We start from the raw sequence: 17,178 nt of genomic DNA, 5'->3' as shown, positions 1-17,178 counted from the left end.
TGTGGGCTCCTTATCCTTGTTCTTTGGATCTAGGATTTTTGGGCAGTGGACAAGACTGGCACAAAAATGTAAATTTTATGTCATATAATTGAATTTTTTTTAAAGATTTTTTCCTTCATTAAAGTTTTCTACAAATAATATTTGCTCAGTTCTCCAAACAGAAAGTGAGTAAAAGAGTGAATACATATTTAAAACTCCTTTCCTATGGTGCATAGCCCACAGATGTTCCAGGTTTTCCTAAACACCCTTCGTTCTGCCTCTCTTTTTCCTTTGTGCCCAGCTGGGCTCATTAGTTGCCACTCTTGTGATAAACTCTACACACAAGTGAAGCATATCCTGACTCTGGAGCTGCTTTCATCCATTCCAGCTCTGATATTATAACTGAGTTTATGGTTTTTGTTGAGAAACCAAAACAACTTAATTTATTGTCCTGTAAATCTTTGGGCTCAGCTAGTTTTCAGAAGCTGAAAAAAGCCCAATGCGCTGACAGTAGCTCCATCCTATATCTGCTCTAGCAGCAGCTGTCCCATGGATGGCTAAATATACGCACTGCCACTGCTCATATTACACTTTTTTTAATCTGAAAACATACCATGTTCATGTGTTCATAACAATTTCAGAAGTGTGAGAAGAGTAAAAGCAAATTCCCACAGGGATTTTATATGAGGTATATTTTAGTGAATGCTTTGCAAGCTTTAAAAAAATAGATGACAAGCCAGAAAAACTGCTATTTTAGCTGTTTGATTGTAGTTCCCATTAGAAGTTTTTGTTGTTTTAATCTTATGTAATTTCTTGATGCTTGAAAGTAGCTTTTACAGTGAGATTAGGGCTGTCGCGGTTGAGGAATTCCCCCTGCGGTGATTCAGGGTGGCTTAATATTGCGGTATGCGATATTATTGCAGTCCTTTTTTTTATTGCAGTACTATCTAAACATAATGTTTACACATTTAAAAAAGGTTAAAAATTGCCGTGCCTTCTTTTATAACGCTTTACTGAATGCAGATCAAAGGGCAGTAACAACACAGATCGCAGTAACGTTTGTTTGTCCGACAGTCGGAGTCCGACTGAACTTAAAAACAACAAAATTCAGGAGGTTAAACTTTTAAATGCAAATTTGGCTGCAGCATCTAACAAATAAGAAACAAGTCCCCATTTTGTTTAGTTGTTTAAAATCAAGCATAAAAAATTACATGTACCGGGCGCGCGCGCGCCGGGGGGCGGGCGCACTATCATTTCACTTTCACACACACGAATGACGGTGATTTATAGCTCGGTCACGTCCTTGTTACCCACAAGGAAAACCAGCATGTTAACCATATACGGTTTGAGAGAGCATCTGAGAGGGGTGGCAACATTTCCAGCAACACTGAAAACCCTCTCGGATGGTGCGCTCGTTGCACTTACCCCAAATTCCACTACCTCCGCTCCCCTCCGCTCCGGTCCGGCCCCGCTCGCTTCCGAACTCAACTTGCGTGCGACTCTGGCGAGCAAAGGGAATCTCTCCCGGTTGTTGCTCCACCATGTCAGGGGGGTTCTTTAGGGTGGATGCATTCCTCCTACAGGTAGCGAGTGAGCTCCAGCTCGGCTCAAACTCTCTTCGGGACGGTTGCAGAAGCAGTGCTTGTCCGGGACTTCAGGAGGTCTCCGAGCGTTTATTATTATTTTTTTTTTTTGCCGCTGGTGGCAGCTCCGTCTCGGCCAAGGACTCTGGCTGCGCAGCAGCTGACGTACTGAAAACCAAAGTGCTCCCAAAGGAGCGAAGTAACTTTTCGTTTTGATACCAGTGCAGCCATCCTTCTCAACATGCATCATTGAGTTGAACCAAGTTCAGTAATCGCGGTGGACCATGATGCAGCGCGGTGGGCGTCTTCATATTGCGATATTTCATTTTTGCGGTTACCGCGACAGCCCTAAGTGAGATCTGATCTTTTCATTCATTCTTGATTTTTTTAAATCATTAAATGTTAAATAAAAAAAGTTAAAGTCTTCTAGATACTTTTTGGCTTATCAATCATTAGAGGTGTGGAACACTGATAAAAAATTTTTTTAATGATTACTCGGTCACTCTGTGTTTTTCATGCAGGCTGAACATAATAATAGTCTCCTAAACCTATCTCCTGCATTAGCGTCTGATAGAAAATAGACGGTGAAACTCTAGGATTTGAAAAGCCTGACAGATCTACATCACACCGTCACTTAATATTCATAGACTCACCCACTTGCAACGGGGTAGACTGTTGTTGTTTTAAGCCTGGTTTATGCTTCTCCGTCAGCTCCGCAAGGGACAGATACGCACAGATTGTCGGAAGCGTTTTGCTCTTTTACTTCTCCGTCTCCTGGAGAGTGTTGCAAAGCAATTGCCCGGCAGGACCACAGAGAGCGTAGCGCTGTTCTGTGGTATCCTGTCATGTATCGGTCTAAGATCGTGTGTTTATATTGTGTTTTTTGTGTATATGAGACTTTTAACACGGACATATTTGTCTCATTCTCCCACCGCTTCATGCGCTCCCCACCTCTAACCACGTTTCCTGTCATTTCCGTCCACAAATAAAACGCTTGCTGCGCATCTTTTCACTCCTCCAGTCACGGGGGAACTAAACGTTCATATTTTTAGAGTTTTTTCGCAATGTATTCTTCAAGCTTCTCCGTGTCTGCCACTAGTTAAACTCGGCTCTCTTTGCAATGGCGGCACTGTAAACAACAGCGGCGTCCTGACCAATCACAAGCTTGCGTAATCCGTTTCGTTTGACGGATGTTTAAAAAAGTGGGCTCGACTCCGTACGTACTTGCGTGCCTGCCGGAGCCCTACGCAAAGACGGATAATGGCGTTGCGTGTCTACGCACTGATGCAGATGGAGAAGCATAAATCAGGCTAAGTTAATGGTAGTATTGTGTTGTTATCCAATCAGAGACGAGATGTACATAATAATGTTTGAAGCTACTTTCACCTCCAGCTGAAGTCTCAGTAGCGGTACAGGTGCTTCTTTATTTGTTTTATAGACACTCACTCACTCACTCACTCACTCACTCACTCACTCAATCAGCGGTCTCCCAGTTCTGGCTCCTCCTCTGAATGCACATAGGTGGGATTGAGGAGCTCCACAAATTATTCCTTCCACCACCCGACTATAGCCCCAGTTGACGTCAGCAGCTCTCCATCCCCACTGTAAACAGTGTGAGCAAGTTGCTGCCTCCCTCTCCTGAGGCGCTGGACAGTTTGCCAGAACCTCTTAGGCGCCGATCGATAGTCTTTCTCTATGGCCTCACCAAACTTCTCCCATGCCCGAGATTTTGTCTCGGCAACTGCCACTGCTGCGCCCCGCTTGGCTATCCGGTACCCGTCTGCTGCCTCTGGAGACCCACAGACCAGCCACGCCCTGTAGACATCCTTCTTCAGCCTGATGGTTCCCCGAACCTCTGGTGTCCACCAGCGGGTACGGGGGTTTCCACCATGACTGGCACCGGCCACCTTGCGACCACAGCTAGCAACAGCCGCCTCAACAATCGCAGAGTGGAACAAGGCCCACTCTGAGTCAATGTTCCCCACTGCTCTCGGGACGCTGTCAAAGCTCTAGCGGAGGTGGGAGTTGAAGACTGTCTTGACAGGTTCTTCTGCCAGGTGTTCCCAGCAGACCCTCACTATGCGTTTGGGTCTGCCAGGTCTACGCGGCATCTTCCCCTGCCATCTGAAGAAGAAGAAGAAGAAAATATCATTTCTATAGCACCTCTCAAGATAAAAATCACGAGGCACTTCACAATAATATAAAATGTAAAAATATAAAAAAAGCTTTTAGAAAATGTTTAAAAATATATTTAAAATGAGCGAAAATAGACAATTGTGATTAAAAAATGTTAAGAAAGAGAGAGAGAATAGGAAAGAGGGAAATCAGTGAATCCTGAGGAAGGTGGAACAGGTGGGGAGAGCAGAATAAAGAGAGAGTGGTGAAGGAGGTCATACAAAAAACTCACCAACTCACCACCAGGTGGTGATCAGTTGACAGCTCCGCTCCTCTCTTCACTCGGATGTCCAAAACATACGGCCGCAGGTCAGATGATACGACTACAAAGTGTATCATCGACCTGCGACCTAGGCTGCCTTGGTACCAAGTGTACCGATGGGCATCCTTATGTTCGAACATGGTGTTCGTTATGGCCAAACTGCGGCTTGCACAGAAGTCCAATAACGAAACACCACTCGAGTTCAGATCAGGCGGGCCGTTCCTCCCAGTGACACCCCTCCAGGTCAAGCTGTCATTGCCCACGTGAGCATTGAAGTCCCCCAGCTGGACAATGGAGTCCCCTGAGGGAGCACTATCTAGCACTCGTTCCAGGGACTCCCAAAAAGGGGGGGGGGGGGTGTAATCTGAATTGATATTTGGCGCATAATCACAAACAACAGTCAGGGCCCGTTCCCCAACCCAAAGGCGCAGGGAAGCTACCCTCTCGTCCCCCGTGGTAAACCCCAACACACAGGCAGAGAGTCTTGGGGCTAACAAAAAGCCAACCCCAGCCTCCGCCTCTCACCCGGAGCAACTCCAGCAAAGGAGAGTGTCCAACCCTTCTCAAGGACTTGGGTTCCAGAGCCAATGCTATGTGTCGAGGTGAGTCCGACTATATCTAGCCGGTACCGCTCAACCTCTGCCACAAGCTCCTGCTCCTTCCCCGCCAGCGAGGTTATGTTCCATGTCCCAATAACCAGTTTCCTTGTCCGGGGATCGGACCGCCAAGGCTCCCGCCTCGGTCTGCCGCCCGACCCACACTGCACCGGACCCTTCATGTTCCTCCTGCGGGTGGTGGGTCCACAGTTGGATGAGCCCATGTATCCGGTTCGGGCTGGGCCCGGCCGGGCCCCATGAACGAAAGCCCGGCCACCAGGTGCTCGCTCACGGGCCCCAACCCCAGGCCTTTCTCCAGGGTGGGTTCCTGTTAACCCTCCAGGTCGGGTTCTCCGACTCTTTGTTTTAACGTCCATGAAAGATCCTCTGAACCGTTCTTTGTCTCACCCTTCACCTAAGACCCATTTGTCATGGGAGACCCTACCAGGGGCACAAAGTGCCCCTGACAACATAGCTCCTAGGATCATTAGGGCACTCAAACTCCTCCACCACGATAAGGTGACGGTTCAAAGAGGATACACTACAATTTTATTTTCCTCAATAAAATCCAGTGTTATTAATTTTACTTACTGTAACACTATTTAAATGACTTGCCATTAGGGCTGGGGGTAAACGATTATTTTTAAAACGATTATTCTGACGATTATTTTATCGAATAGTCGACTATTCTAATGACTATTTAAAAAATTACTCTAATGATTATTTTTCTATTGCACAATTAACAAAAACCAGAAAATCTCAAATAAATTCCTCAAAAAAATTGATAAATTCTTACTGTAAAAGAATAAACACTACAGGCCTTCCATTTTGTATAACACTGCTTTTATTGTGTTGCGGTTGGTTATGTTCTGGTGACGTGTAGAACTTGGGAGTGCAGGCTGCTGCCTGAGAGGTGGTAGAAGATGGAGTGTCTCCATGCTGCTTTGTTTTGGTCACTTATGTGCGTGAGGCGAGTGGTCTTACGGGTTAAACCAAACTCAGGTGATATTTTACACTAAACCGAAAACCCACAACACTCTAAATGTAATAAAAGGGAGATCTACACCACAAAAAAGATGAACTCTAAACCAAAACGTAACAGCTTATCCCAACGCAAGAAGCTGTTAGCGAAGATGCTAACAGTAGCTTTACCAACGTTAAGTTCAAGTTACCAAGTTTAAATAAACCAAAAACACCCAGCAGCAAACAGACCAGCACGGAGGAGAGACTGCTACCACCAAAACAGCTCTCCTCATGTCTGAAAGAAGCTCCTTAATGAAGGGAGAAGTGCTCCCGGTGATTTTCTACATCTGCGATAAACACGAAGCAGCGCATCTGACCCCGGAAGTTGTTGTCCGTTGCCGGGAGACGAAGGGGCAAAACAGGAAAATAATCTAGTAGTGGACGGACGTTGTTCCGGGTCTTCGGTATTTGGCGGAGATTTTAGTGAAGGCGGAGAAGAGGGCGAACTAGAGGAAAAACGGGCAGATTCCTCCTCTATTTACAAACTCCTGGGGATGCAACAAGTGGGCGCGGTGTGTCGACTTCCGGATCTGACGTCGACAAATTTTTAGAATCGAGCCGTCGACTTCGTCGAGGCTTCGCTACAGCCCTACTTGCCATACATTTTATCTATAAAACTCTATTTTATTTTTGACACAGTGTAGGTCTCACAGATGTTCTCAATGCGTAACATGAAGTAAAAACTAAAATAATTACTCCTCGCCCCATTTCTGTTTGATTACTCATGACAAAATGCATTAAGTATCATCTTGACCCGGAGGGTGTGATGCTCTCCAGCCAACCAACTATCAACAGCTCTTGCTTTAATTCTTGGCTAATGTGAATTTGAGCAATGTACAGTATTCACTTGATTGAACATTATTGCATCACGCTTGTATTCTCTCAGCCTACACAGGCAAGTTGGTGTAGAAAAATAAAATGTTGGCTGTTTTCCCAAATGAAGACATGCCAGCATACTCATCACCATCAGTGTGCCACACACAAGTGGTAATGGTTTTCTCCTTGTGTGTGTGTGTGTTTGCAGTGTTAAAGAATGGGTGGACAAGATGGAACAAGATTTGATCACATTAACAAACACAGCCAGCGGCCTGGATAGCCTAATACAGGTGAGTTTCTGTCTCTCGTTTTGTTTTTACAGCAAACTGGTGAAATATTTAAAAATAACCACTGTTATCTCTCTAAAATCTTTGGTAAGGAAATGATCCTAGGAAAAATTATCCTAGGAGCTATGTTGTCTGGGGCACTTTGTGCCCCTGGTAGGGTCTCCCATGACAAATTGGTCTTAGGTGAAGGGTGAGACAAAGAATGGTTCAGAGGATCTTTCATGGACATTAAAACAAAGAGTCGGAGAACCCGACCTGGAGGGTTACCAGGAACCCACCCTGGAGCCAGGCCTGGGGTTGGGGCCCGTGAGCGAGCGGCTGGTGGCTGGGCTTTCGCCCACGGGGCCCGGCCAGGACCAGCCTGAACCGGATCCATGGGCTCATCCAACTGTGGACCCACCACCCACAGGAGGAACATGAAGGGTCCGATGCAATGTGGATCGGGTGGCAGACCAAGGCGGGAGCCTTGGCGGTCCGATCCCCGGACAACAAAACTGGTTTTTGGGACATGGAATGTCACCTCGCTGGCGAGGAAGGAGCAGGAGCTTGTGGCAAATGTTGAGTGGTACCGGCTAGATATAGTCGGACTCACCTCAACACATAGCATTGGCTCTGGAACCCAAGTCCTTGAGAGGGGTTGGACACTCTCCTTTGCTGGAGTTGCTCCGGGTGAGAGGCGGAGGGCTGGGGTTGGCTTTTTGTTAGCCCCAAGACTCTCTGCCTGTGTGTTGGGGTTTACCCCGGGGGACGAGAGGGTAGCTTCCCTGCACCTTCGGGTCAGGGAAAGGGTCCTGACTGTTGTTTATGCTTATGGGCCAAATATCAGTTCAGAGTACCCACCCTTTTTGGAGTCCCTGGGACGAGTGCTAGATAGTGCTCCATCAGGGGACTCCATTGTCCGGCTGGGGGACTTCAATGCTCACGTGGGCAATGACATCTTGACCTGGAGCGGTGTGATTGGAAGGAACGGCCCACCTGATCTGAACTCGAGTGGTGTTTCATTATTGGACTTCTGTGCAAGCCGCAGTTTAGCCATAACGAACACCATGTCCGAACATAAGGATGCCCATCAGTACACTTGGTAGGCAGCCTAGGTTGCATGTCGATGATAGACTTTGTAGTCATATCATCTGACCTGCGGCCGTATGTTTTGGACACCCGAGTGAAGAGAGGAGCGGAGCTGTCAACTGATCACCACCTGGTGGTGAGTTGGATCAGATGGCAGGGGAAGATGCCGCGTAGACCTGGCAGACCCAAACGCATAGTGAGGGTCTGCTGGGAACGCCTGGCAGAAGAACCTGTTAAGACGGTCTTCAACTCCCACCTCCGGCAGAGCTTTGACCACATCCCGAGATCAGTGGGGGACATTGACTTCGAGTGGGCCTTGTTCCACTCTGCGATTGTTGAGGCGGCTGTTGCTAGCTGTGGTCGCAAGGTGGCCAGTGGCAGTCGTGGTGGCAACCCCCGTACCCGCTGGTGGACACCAGAGGTTCGGGGAACCATCAGGCTGAAGAAGGAGGCCTACAGGGCGTGGCTGGTCTGTGGGTCTCCGGAGGCAGCAGACAGGTACCGGATAGCCAAGCGGGGTGCAGCAGTGGCAGTTGCCGAGGCAAAATCTCGGGGGTGGGAGGAGTTTGGTGAGGCCATGGAGAAAGACTATCGATCGGCTCCATAGAGGTTCTGGCAAACTGTCCGGGGCCTCAGGAGAGGAAGGCAGCAACTCGCTCACACTGTTTACAGTGGGGATGGGGAGCTGCTGACGTCAACTGGGGCTATAGTCGGACGGTGGAAGGAATACTTTGAGGAGCTCCTCAATCCCACCTATGCGCATTCCGAGGAGGAACCAGAGCCGGGAGACCTGGGGATGGACTGTCCAATCTCGGGGGCAGAAGTTGCTGAGGTAGTCAAACAACTACACAGAGGCGGAGCCCCGGGGGTGGATGAGGTTCGTCCTGGGTATCTCAAGGCTATGGATGTTGTAGGGTTGTCATGGTTGACACGTCTCTGCAACATTGCGTGGTCATCTGGGGCAGTTCCTGTGAAGTGGCAGACCGGGCTGGTGCTCCCCATCTTTAAGAAGGGTGACCTGAGAGTGTGTTCCAACTATAGAAGAAGAAGAAGAAGAAGAAGAAGAAGAAGAAGAAAATATCATTTCTATAGTGCCTCTCAAGATAAAAATCACAAGGCACTTCACAAAAACAAAAAATATAAAAAGTTGTAAAAAATGTAAAAAAGCATTTAGAAAATGTTTAAAAAATATATTTAAAAGGAGCAAGAATAAGCAATTGCGATTTAAAAGAAAAAATGTTAAGAAAGAGAGAGAGTGAATAGGAAAGAGGGAAATCAGTGGATCAAGGAAGGTGGAATAGGTGGGGAGAGCAGAATAAAGAGAGAGTGGTTGAAGAAGGTCATACAAAAGCCAGCTTGAACAAGTGAGTCTTCAGCTGCTTTTTGAAGGATACCACTGAGTCCACTGATCTCAGGCTCGGGGGAGAGAGTTCCAGAGTCTGGGGGCCACAGCAGCAAATCATCTGTCACCTTTGGTCTTTTGCCTGGTGCGCTGCACAACCAGTAGGCTTTGATCACTGGACCTCAGGGACCTGCTGGGGGTGTAGGGACTGAGAAGATCACCAATGTAAGATGGTGCTTGTCCATGTAAGGCCCTATAGACCAGAACCAGGATCTTGAAATGAACCCTGGAGTTGACTGGCAGCCAATGAAGCTGGAGGAGAAGCGGGGTGACGTGGGTGTATTTGGAGAATACTGAGCACAGGCATTCTGAACCACCTGTAGACGGTTCAGGGAGGCTCTGCTCAGACACGTGAAAAGAGAGTTACAGTAGTCTAAGCGTGAGGAGATGAAGGTGTGGATAACTGTCTCAAGTTCAGAGGGAGACAGAATGGGACTCAGCTTAGCAGTGTTCCTGAGATGGAAGAAGGAAGAGCAAACAAGAGAACTGACATGAGAATCTAGGGTGAGGGCTGGGTCAAAGGTCTCGCCAAAATTCCTGACGGAAGGTTTGGTGTGGGAAGCAAGCTGACCAAGAGAGTCTCCGACTTTGGGAACCAGCTTGTCTGGGGCACAGATGAGGATCTCAGTCTTATCTTCATTCAGCTGTAGAAAGCTCCCAGACATCCAGGTTTTGATAGAGTCTAAGCAGGTGTGTAACAGCTGCAGCTTAGGCATCTCATGGGGCTTAAAGGAGATGTACAGTTGCATGTCATCTGCACAAAGATGGTAGGAGATTACTTTGAAGGAGCTCAGGATGTGCTGAAGAGGAAGCAGATAGAGGAGGAAGAGTAGAGGCCCCAGCACAGAACCTTGTGGGACACCATGGGTAAGAGAGGTGGTGGAGGACCTAAACTTGGAGACGGTCACAGAAAAGGAGCGCTCAGAGAGATAAGAGGAGAACCACTCCAGAGCAGATCCTGATAGGCCTACCCAGTCTCTCAGCCTCTCCAGTAGCAGGTGATGGTCAACAGTGTCAAAGGCTGCAGTCAGGTCCAGCAGGACCAGAACAGAACAGTCCCCTGCATCAGTGTGAGTCAGAAGGTCATTAGAGACCGTAAGAAGAGCTGTTTCAGTAGAATGAGCTCTACGAAAACCTGACTGGAAGCAATCATAGATGTTATGTTCATCAAGAGCAGCTGTGAGTTGTTTATCCACAACCTTTTCCAAGATCTTGGAGATTAACGGAAGTTTAGAGATGGGTCTGAAGCTGCTATGGAGAGAGGGGTCGAGACTTGTTTTTTTAAGAAGCGGGTGGATTACAGCGTTCTTAAAGTAAGCAGGGACCTGACCAGAAACCAGAGAAGCATTCATTATAGAGAGCACGCTGGGACCGATGGACTGAAAAGCACTTTTAAACAAAGATGAGGGTAAGATGTCGAGGGGGCATGCAGAGGTCTTCATAGAGTTAACTAGTTTGGTTAACTCAGGCAAAGAAACAGGAGCAAAACTATCTAGGATAATGGGCCTGGTTGGAGTCGGGAGAGGCGGCGATAAGGCTGAAGGAGAGATGCTAGATCTAGCCTTATTGACTTTGCCCACAAAGAAAGACAGAAAGTTCGCACAGTCTGCAACAGAGTGGATGGAGGCTGTAGGAGAGGCAGGAGAGACGATGCTGCTGATGGTGTTAAACAGCACCTTGGGGTTCCCTTTGCTCTGGGACACCAGGTTGGAGAAATAGGAAACCCTAGCGTCTCTGACTGCAGAGTTAAAGGATGTCAGAAGATCCTTTAGGTGCAGCAGATGGATGTGGAGATGGGTTTTCTTCCACAAACGCTCAATTTTTCTGCATTGGCGCTTCAGGCTGCGAAGGCTGTCATTGAACCGGGGAGTAGGGTTCACTGCAGGAACTGACCTGGTTCTGACAGGACAGCTGTTGTCCAGAATGGAGAGGCAGTGCTCGTTAAACTGAGAAGTTAAGGAATCTGGGTTGTTATCAGAAGAACAGGGTGGATCAAAAGCAGCAGAAAAATTGCTAGCTGTGCTCTCAGTAAGAAAACGAGAACTAACCATACAACAAGCAGTAGGTGGGGACGCAGAAACTGACAAGTTAAAGAAAATGCAATGGTGATCTGAAATATAAACGTCCTCAGGACAAACACTGTCAGCATTTAGACCCAGGGTAAAAACAAGGTCTAGAGTGTGCCCCCTGGTGTGTGTGGGGCCAGAAACATGCTGGGTAAAGCCGAAGGTGTCCATAAGGCTGGAGAAATTCATGGCAAAGAGATTGGAGGGATCATCAACGTGGATGTTAAAATCACCAACAATCACCAGTCTGGACAGCTTCACAGTGGAGGATAGAAAGTCACTAAACTCCTGAAGGAAAGAGCTGTTTGGACCAGGTGGACGATAAACCACAGTACAGTAGAACGGGTTCTTACGCCCGACTTTAATCAGCTGCAGTTCAAAGGAAGCAAAGTGACCAGAGGTTGTAGAGCTACATGGATGATTGTCTCTGAAAACAACAGCTAGGCCTCCACCACGACTAGAACCCCGAGGCTGGCTAAGAAAAGAATAACCACTCGGGCAAAGTTCAATCAGAGCAGAATGATCAGATGTTTGCTGCCAAACTTCAGTCAGAAACATAAAATCCAGGTTTTTAGACAGAATTAGATCATTGAGCAGGAAGAGCCATGCTGAGTGAGGTGGAGGAATCAGGCACAGCCGTGGTGTGGAGTGTGTCGAGTTTGGTTGCAGGAGAATCTCTTCTCTGCTTTTTGCGGATGATGTGGTCCTCCTAGCTTCATCCAGCGCTGACCTTCAGCTCTTGCTGGGTAGGTTTGCGGCCGAGTGTGAAGCGGCTGGGATGAGGATCAGCACCTCCAACTCTGAGACCATGGTTCTCGACCTTAAAAGGGTGGCTTGCGAACTCCGGGTTGGAAGAGAGGTCCTACCTCAAGGGGAGGAGCTTAAGTGTCTTGGGGTCTTGTTAACAAGTGAGGGTAGGAGGGATCGGGATATCGACAGGCGGATTGGTTCGGCATCTGCAGTGATGTGGACGCTGAGCCGATCTGTTGTGGTGAAGAGGGAGCTGAGCCAGAAAGCCAGGCTCTCGATTTACCGGTCGATCTACGTCCCAATCCTCAACTACGGTCATGAGCTTTGGGTAATGACCGAAAGAACGAGATCGCGAATACAAGCAGCCGAAATGAGTTTCCTTCGTAGGGTGGCCGGGCTCAGCCTTAGAGACAGGGTGAGGAGCTCGGACATTCGGGAGGGACTCGGAGTAGAACCACTGCTCCTCCGGATCGAAAGGAGCCAGTTGAGGTGGTTTGGGCATCTGGTCAGGATGCCTCCTGGACGCCTCCCCGGGGAGGTGTTTCGGGCATGTCCTGCCGGCAGGAGGCCCCCGGGTCAACCCAGGACACGTTGGAGAGGTTACATCTCCAATCTGGTCCGGGAACGCCTTGGGGTCCTGCCGGAGGAGCTGGTGGAGAAGGCCGGGGAGAGGACGGTCTGGAGCTCCCTAGTTGGGATGCTGCCCCCGCGACCCGGACCCGGATAAGCGGAGGAAGACGAGAGACGAGACGAGACGACGAGAGAACTTTTAAAGGCCATTGATATTTAAATGTAAATCCTTCATGAAATATTAAAAAATAGAGGCAATTCATCATTTATTTAAAAATAAAACATCATTTATTCAAATGAGCAAACTTAGAAAATGGAAACTGGACTAGGAACTAGATTGTTTTACAAGGAGGCAGAATGTCCATTGATAAGTCCTCAGTCAGGACAGCTGCACTGCATCATGGGACTTTTGTTTCATAAATTAATTAAAATTATTTTAGGTTGATGGAAGGAGCAGTTAATAATGAAAAGTGCAAATGAAGACAATTTAATACTTTTTATTTTATTTCATTATTTGTTATTAGAAAACGTAAGGTAATAACAATCTAAAATGATTATAATGTAATGTGATGCAAGAACATGTTTAACTTTTATTCAAATAGCACAGGTATATAGAGCCTAAACTTTAGGTTACTATATAATTTCAGTATCTTAAAAACACCTAAAAATTAAACATTTAACATATTTTAAAGTTTCCTGAATCTGTTTTTGAAATATTTAGGATTTTTGCTCCACAATTACCAAGTTAAATCCTCTGGAATTGACAAACAAAACGACTGTCAAGAAAATATATTACATCAGTAAATGTTTAATCGAGTGATTATAGAGATCTACTGTGATGTGTTGTCATAGCAACAAAACAATCAGATCACTTGGAAGGGCAAAATAAAAAAGATCACCATATCTTTTTTCTTACCCTAACCCAACCTAAAACTGAAAGAGCGACTCTAACTGGTTGACTCATCTGGTCAAATAAAGGTTAAATAAATAAAAATAAACTCAGTTTGGAGAAGCAGCCTGTGGAAGAGCTATCGAGTGTGGTTTCTGGAACTTGTTTTTCTAAATCTAATTAATCCTCCTTCCATGACGGAGGCTGTCACAACACATCACCAGTCCTAATGTAGCAGTTTTTTTAATTAGACACAGTGCTGCATCATTTCAATCTGCTGGCAAAATGTACACACTCAGATAAAATCAGCATCTCACACACACACACACACACACACACACACACACACACACACACACACACACACACACACATATACTCACATGCATTTGGCACTCAGAGGCTTTAAATCAGCTTCAGAGCAACACTAAATTCAGTTTTTAAAGGCAAGGATAAACTGTTTTGTACTTGAATGCTTTTGTGCCTTTTATTTTAACCAGATTTATTATACTCAATGAGCAGATTTCAACATTAAAAAGTTAGAGAAGCAGTTCCAAATCTGAGTTTTACTATTGTGTAGTATGACTACAGGAAACTCCATCAGACGCCAGCAGCCTGAAGACAAATAGATGCCTTAGTTCCGGGAGTCTGAACGCTGGACAGTAAAATCCCTTCAGGATGCTAAATAATTGGGTGTTTGGCGTTTGTGTCTTATTTCTATAGTTGGAACATATTGTGTAGCACAGTCATAAATTGTCCTGTTACATAACCTGACACTGCAGTTATTTCAGTGGATGTGCTTTCTGTTTTTAATCTCTGTGCTTTTAATAAGTGAGGTCTGATGGGGAAAAGAATTTTCTCATTAAAGGGAGCGTTATGTATAGTAAGTCTGGCTGTGAGCAGAAAAAGGGCACACCAAAAAAAATCTAAACTCTACTGAGCTTGTGTTCAATCCTGAATATTTTAGAGGCTTCATTCTCTGCTCCAACACACCTGGCTTTAATCAGTGGGTCATAGGGAGCCTGAGACTCCTCCTGTTCTGGTCGGCTCTTGGGTCCCCAGAAGAACGAATAAATGAATGCAAATCAACGGGGCTAAAAGAGCTGTTTTCTACTCCGCTTTATCTTACACCCTGGATCGCAAATATGTTGTTCTTCAATTTAAATGAAAAGTCATGATGTGTGTTTCGACCACGCCTGTCATGTACTTAGAGATTTATCAGCTTGTAAAAGTTTGTTATTAGCATGACTACAAATCTAATGTCGATGCGTCACATAGATGACGTCACCACAGATTCTCCTCTCTCCTAGCGTAGCTGCTACTTACCACGTGGCCACATTTATGGTGATTCTTCCCCAGAGATGGGAATTATGGCATCAACAGGTCAACACCATGCAGTGATTTTGTTCTGCTCAGCAGCTAAGCAAGGTTCATTCACTGTGCTGATTCAAATCACCTGGTTTATTTGCTGAACTGAAGAAAAACTCGGTATGGAGATGCAATTCACCATCTCTTTTCTTTCCTCCTGAAGGAAGGATTTGAAGTTTGCTGAACTTACAGCCGTTTCCCTCTTGTTTTTCTCCATGTCTGGTTCAATGACGTCACTTTGGTGATGCACATTTGCAGTTCTGGCCGTATTTTCACACAAAACCAAAAATACCGTTTCTCCCCCCGTTTGAAAATAAGCGTGTTCATGTGTCTTTAAAGTTCACAGACACCATATGTGAAATCTACGGCACATAATAAGCAGAATATGAAAACAGCGTTTTTAGCCCCATTGACTTGCATTCATTTTTTTCGTTCTTCTTGGAACCCATGGTCCAAAAGTAGAAGGGCGTGACTTAGGCTTAGGGATGGGTACCTTTGACATTTGAATCGATTCGGCACTAATTCCCGGTACCTAGGAATCGATACCGGTACTTAACGGTACCAATTTTCGATACTTTTGAGTGTTTAATATTTTAATTCACTTTTATAATTAAATATATATTTTTCTTAATATGTAAACATATTTGATAAATTTCACGATAAATAACATAAAACTGTTTGTATTTTAACATCGTCCTTGTAGTTTTATAAGCTGATAATTAAACAGAAGCAAACATCTGTACTGTGAACTAAATTTACTTTGTATCTTCATTCCTTTGGCCATCTTTTTTCTTTGATTTTTCCTACTGGGAAGTTAGAATTTCCGAGGAGAAAGCGAGCGCACCATTAGCTGATAACAATGGTGGCAATGGAAGCTAACATATCAAGCTAACGTTGTGTTAAACTGTTTATTTAACTGCTGGAGCAGATTAAAACGATGATGCCTCGCACTTAGATCGTTGTCGCTGGATTCATCATCACCCAATCACCCGTCACATTCAGTAAAGTGAAGCCAAGCTTTAGCGTGCGTTCTTTCTACCATGCTGCTCTGTTTACAACTGGCTCGCAGCGACCGACGACATAACGCTCTTGCGCATGCGCAGCTGTCTTGGCAAGTTCTCGTTATGAAGGACGGGTACCGAAACGAGGCACCGTTTGAAATGACGTGAATCTGTGCTCAGTCGGTACTGTGGAATTCGGTCGGTAACTTAAAAAGTACCGAATTCGGTACCCATCCCTACAAGTTAGGCTCCCAATTAACAAGTTTCTGCAGGGGTCTGTGGCTTGCTCAGCAGGTAATTCAACCACTAAATCTTGTTATCTGGAGCAGGGAAACAACTGAAACATGCAGGACATGTGGCCTTCAAGGACCAGTCCTGGACAGCACTTCTGTGAATCTTAAGATTCAGGAAAAAAAATGCTGCTTCACCACTTTAATAACGCCAAGAAACCTGACTCCTCTCTTGTGATTGTTTTAGATATATGATGATCACAAGCGTCATTTCACGGTGGAGTCCAACGATGCTACAGAGCTGGTAAGGACAGCTGCTGAGAACATAGAGGAGCTCCTGGCAAATCGTACTAAAGCCCTAAAGGTGAGTAGAGTGGACCTGGGGCCATCCAGGTTGGCTTGAAATGTGCTTGTTTGTCACAGTGTCACAGGTGTTGTGCCCCAAAAGGTGGCAGAGTTTTTGTTGCAGATTGTCTATTGTTTGTGCCATTTGCCCCAGTATCTGTCTATCTCTCTCACAACCAGGGCACGAGTCCAGGAAAAAACACAAGCACGATCTGCTTTTTCTCATTTCACATCAGAACAGACACTGGAACGGAGCCACGGCTTCAGGCTGTGCACTGATCAAACATCATCAGACATCCTCCAGATACATTACTCCATTTAAAGAATCCAGACTGCTGGATTTTAAAAACACCTTCTGCTATTATGCATTCACGTGTGAGTTTTCAATTTTCAGCAAAACAAAGACAATCTGGGTTAAATTATTTATTTATTTACTTGTTTATTATGTGAAGAGGCCACAGCTGAGCTGGAAGAAGTGCCTTGTTGTAATAGATCAAATGATTGGAAAATCTTAAGGTTTTCTCATTTCCCTCATATAAATAAAATAGAATCACATGACAGGATGGTGAGTCCAAAAATAGAAATAGAATAACTTTCACTGATCAATTCTATTATGTACATTTTAAATGTGCAAACTATTCACCTTTTCATTTTCACTGATGAACCCCATGAATTAATTAAATGTGTATTGGATGCTCTATACAGTTATAATAAACTACATTTTATAACTTAAAGAGCAAGTCACCCTCAAATCAACTTTTTTTGTTG

At 45.7% G+C, this 17,178-nt stretch overlaps 1 protein-coding gene across 1 annotated transcript in view; it reads left to right on the top strand.

The window, feature by feature from the left end:
- The window catches only part of cacna2d1a (calcium channel, voltage-dependent, alpha 2/delta subunit 1a), a 122,114-nt gene that overhangs the window by 13,638 nt on the left and 91,298 nt on the right, over positions 1 to 17,178 (top strand). Inside the window, exons 2-3 of the mRNA XM_070548726.1 lie at positions 6,643 to 6,724; positions 16,313 to 16,429. Coding sequence (XP_070404827.1) covers positions 6,643 to 6,724; positions 16,313 to 16,429 — 199 coding nt within the window. The remainder of the gene's footprint in view (positions 1 to 6,642; positions 6,725 to 16,312; positions 16,430 to 17,178) is intronic.

The sequence above is a fragment of the Nothobranchius furzeri genome, chromosome 1 (assembly GCF_043380555.1).
Source record: "Nothobranchius furzeri strain GRZ-AD chromosome 1, NfurGRZ-RIMD1, whole genome shotgun sequence".
Classification (NCBI taxonomy): Eukaryota; Metazoa; Chordata; class Actinopteri; order Cyprinodontiformes; family Nothobranchiidae; genus Nothobranchius; species Nothobranchius furzeri.
Note: the sequence above shows the minus strand (reverse complement) of the source record. Positions and strands in the feature narration are given on the sequence as shown.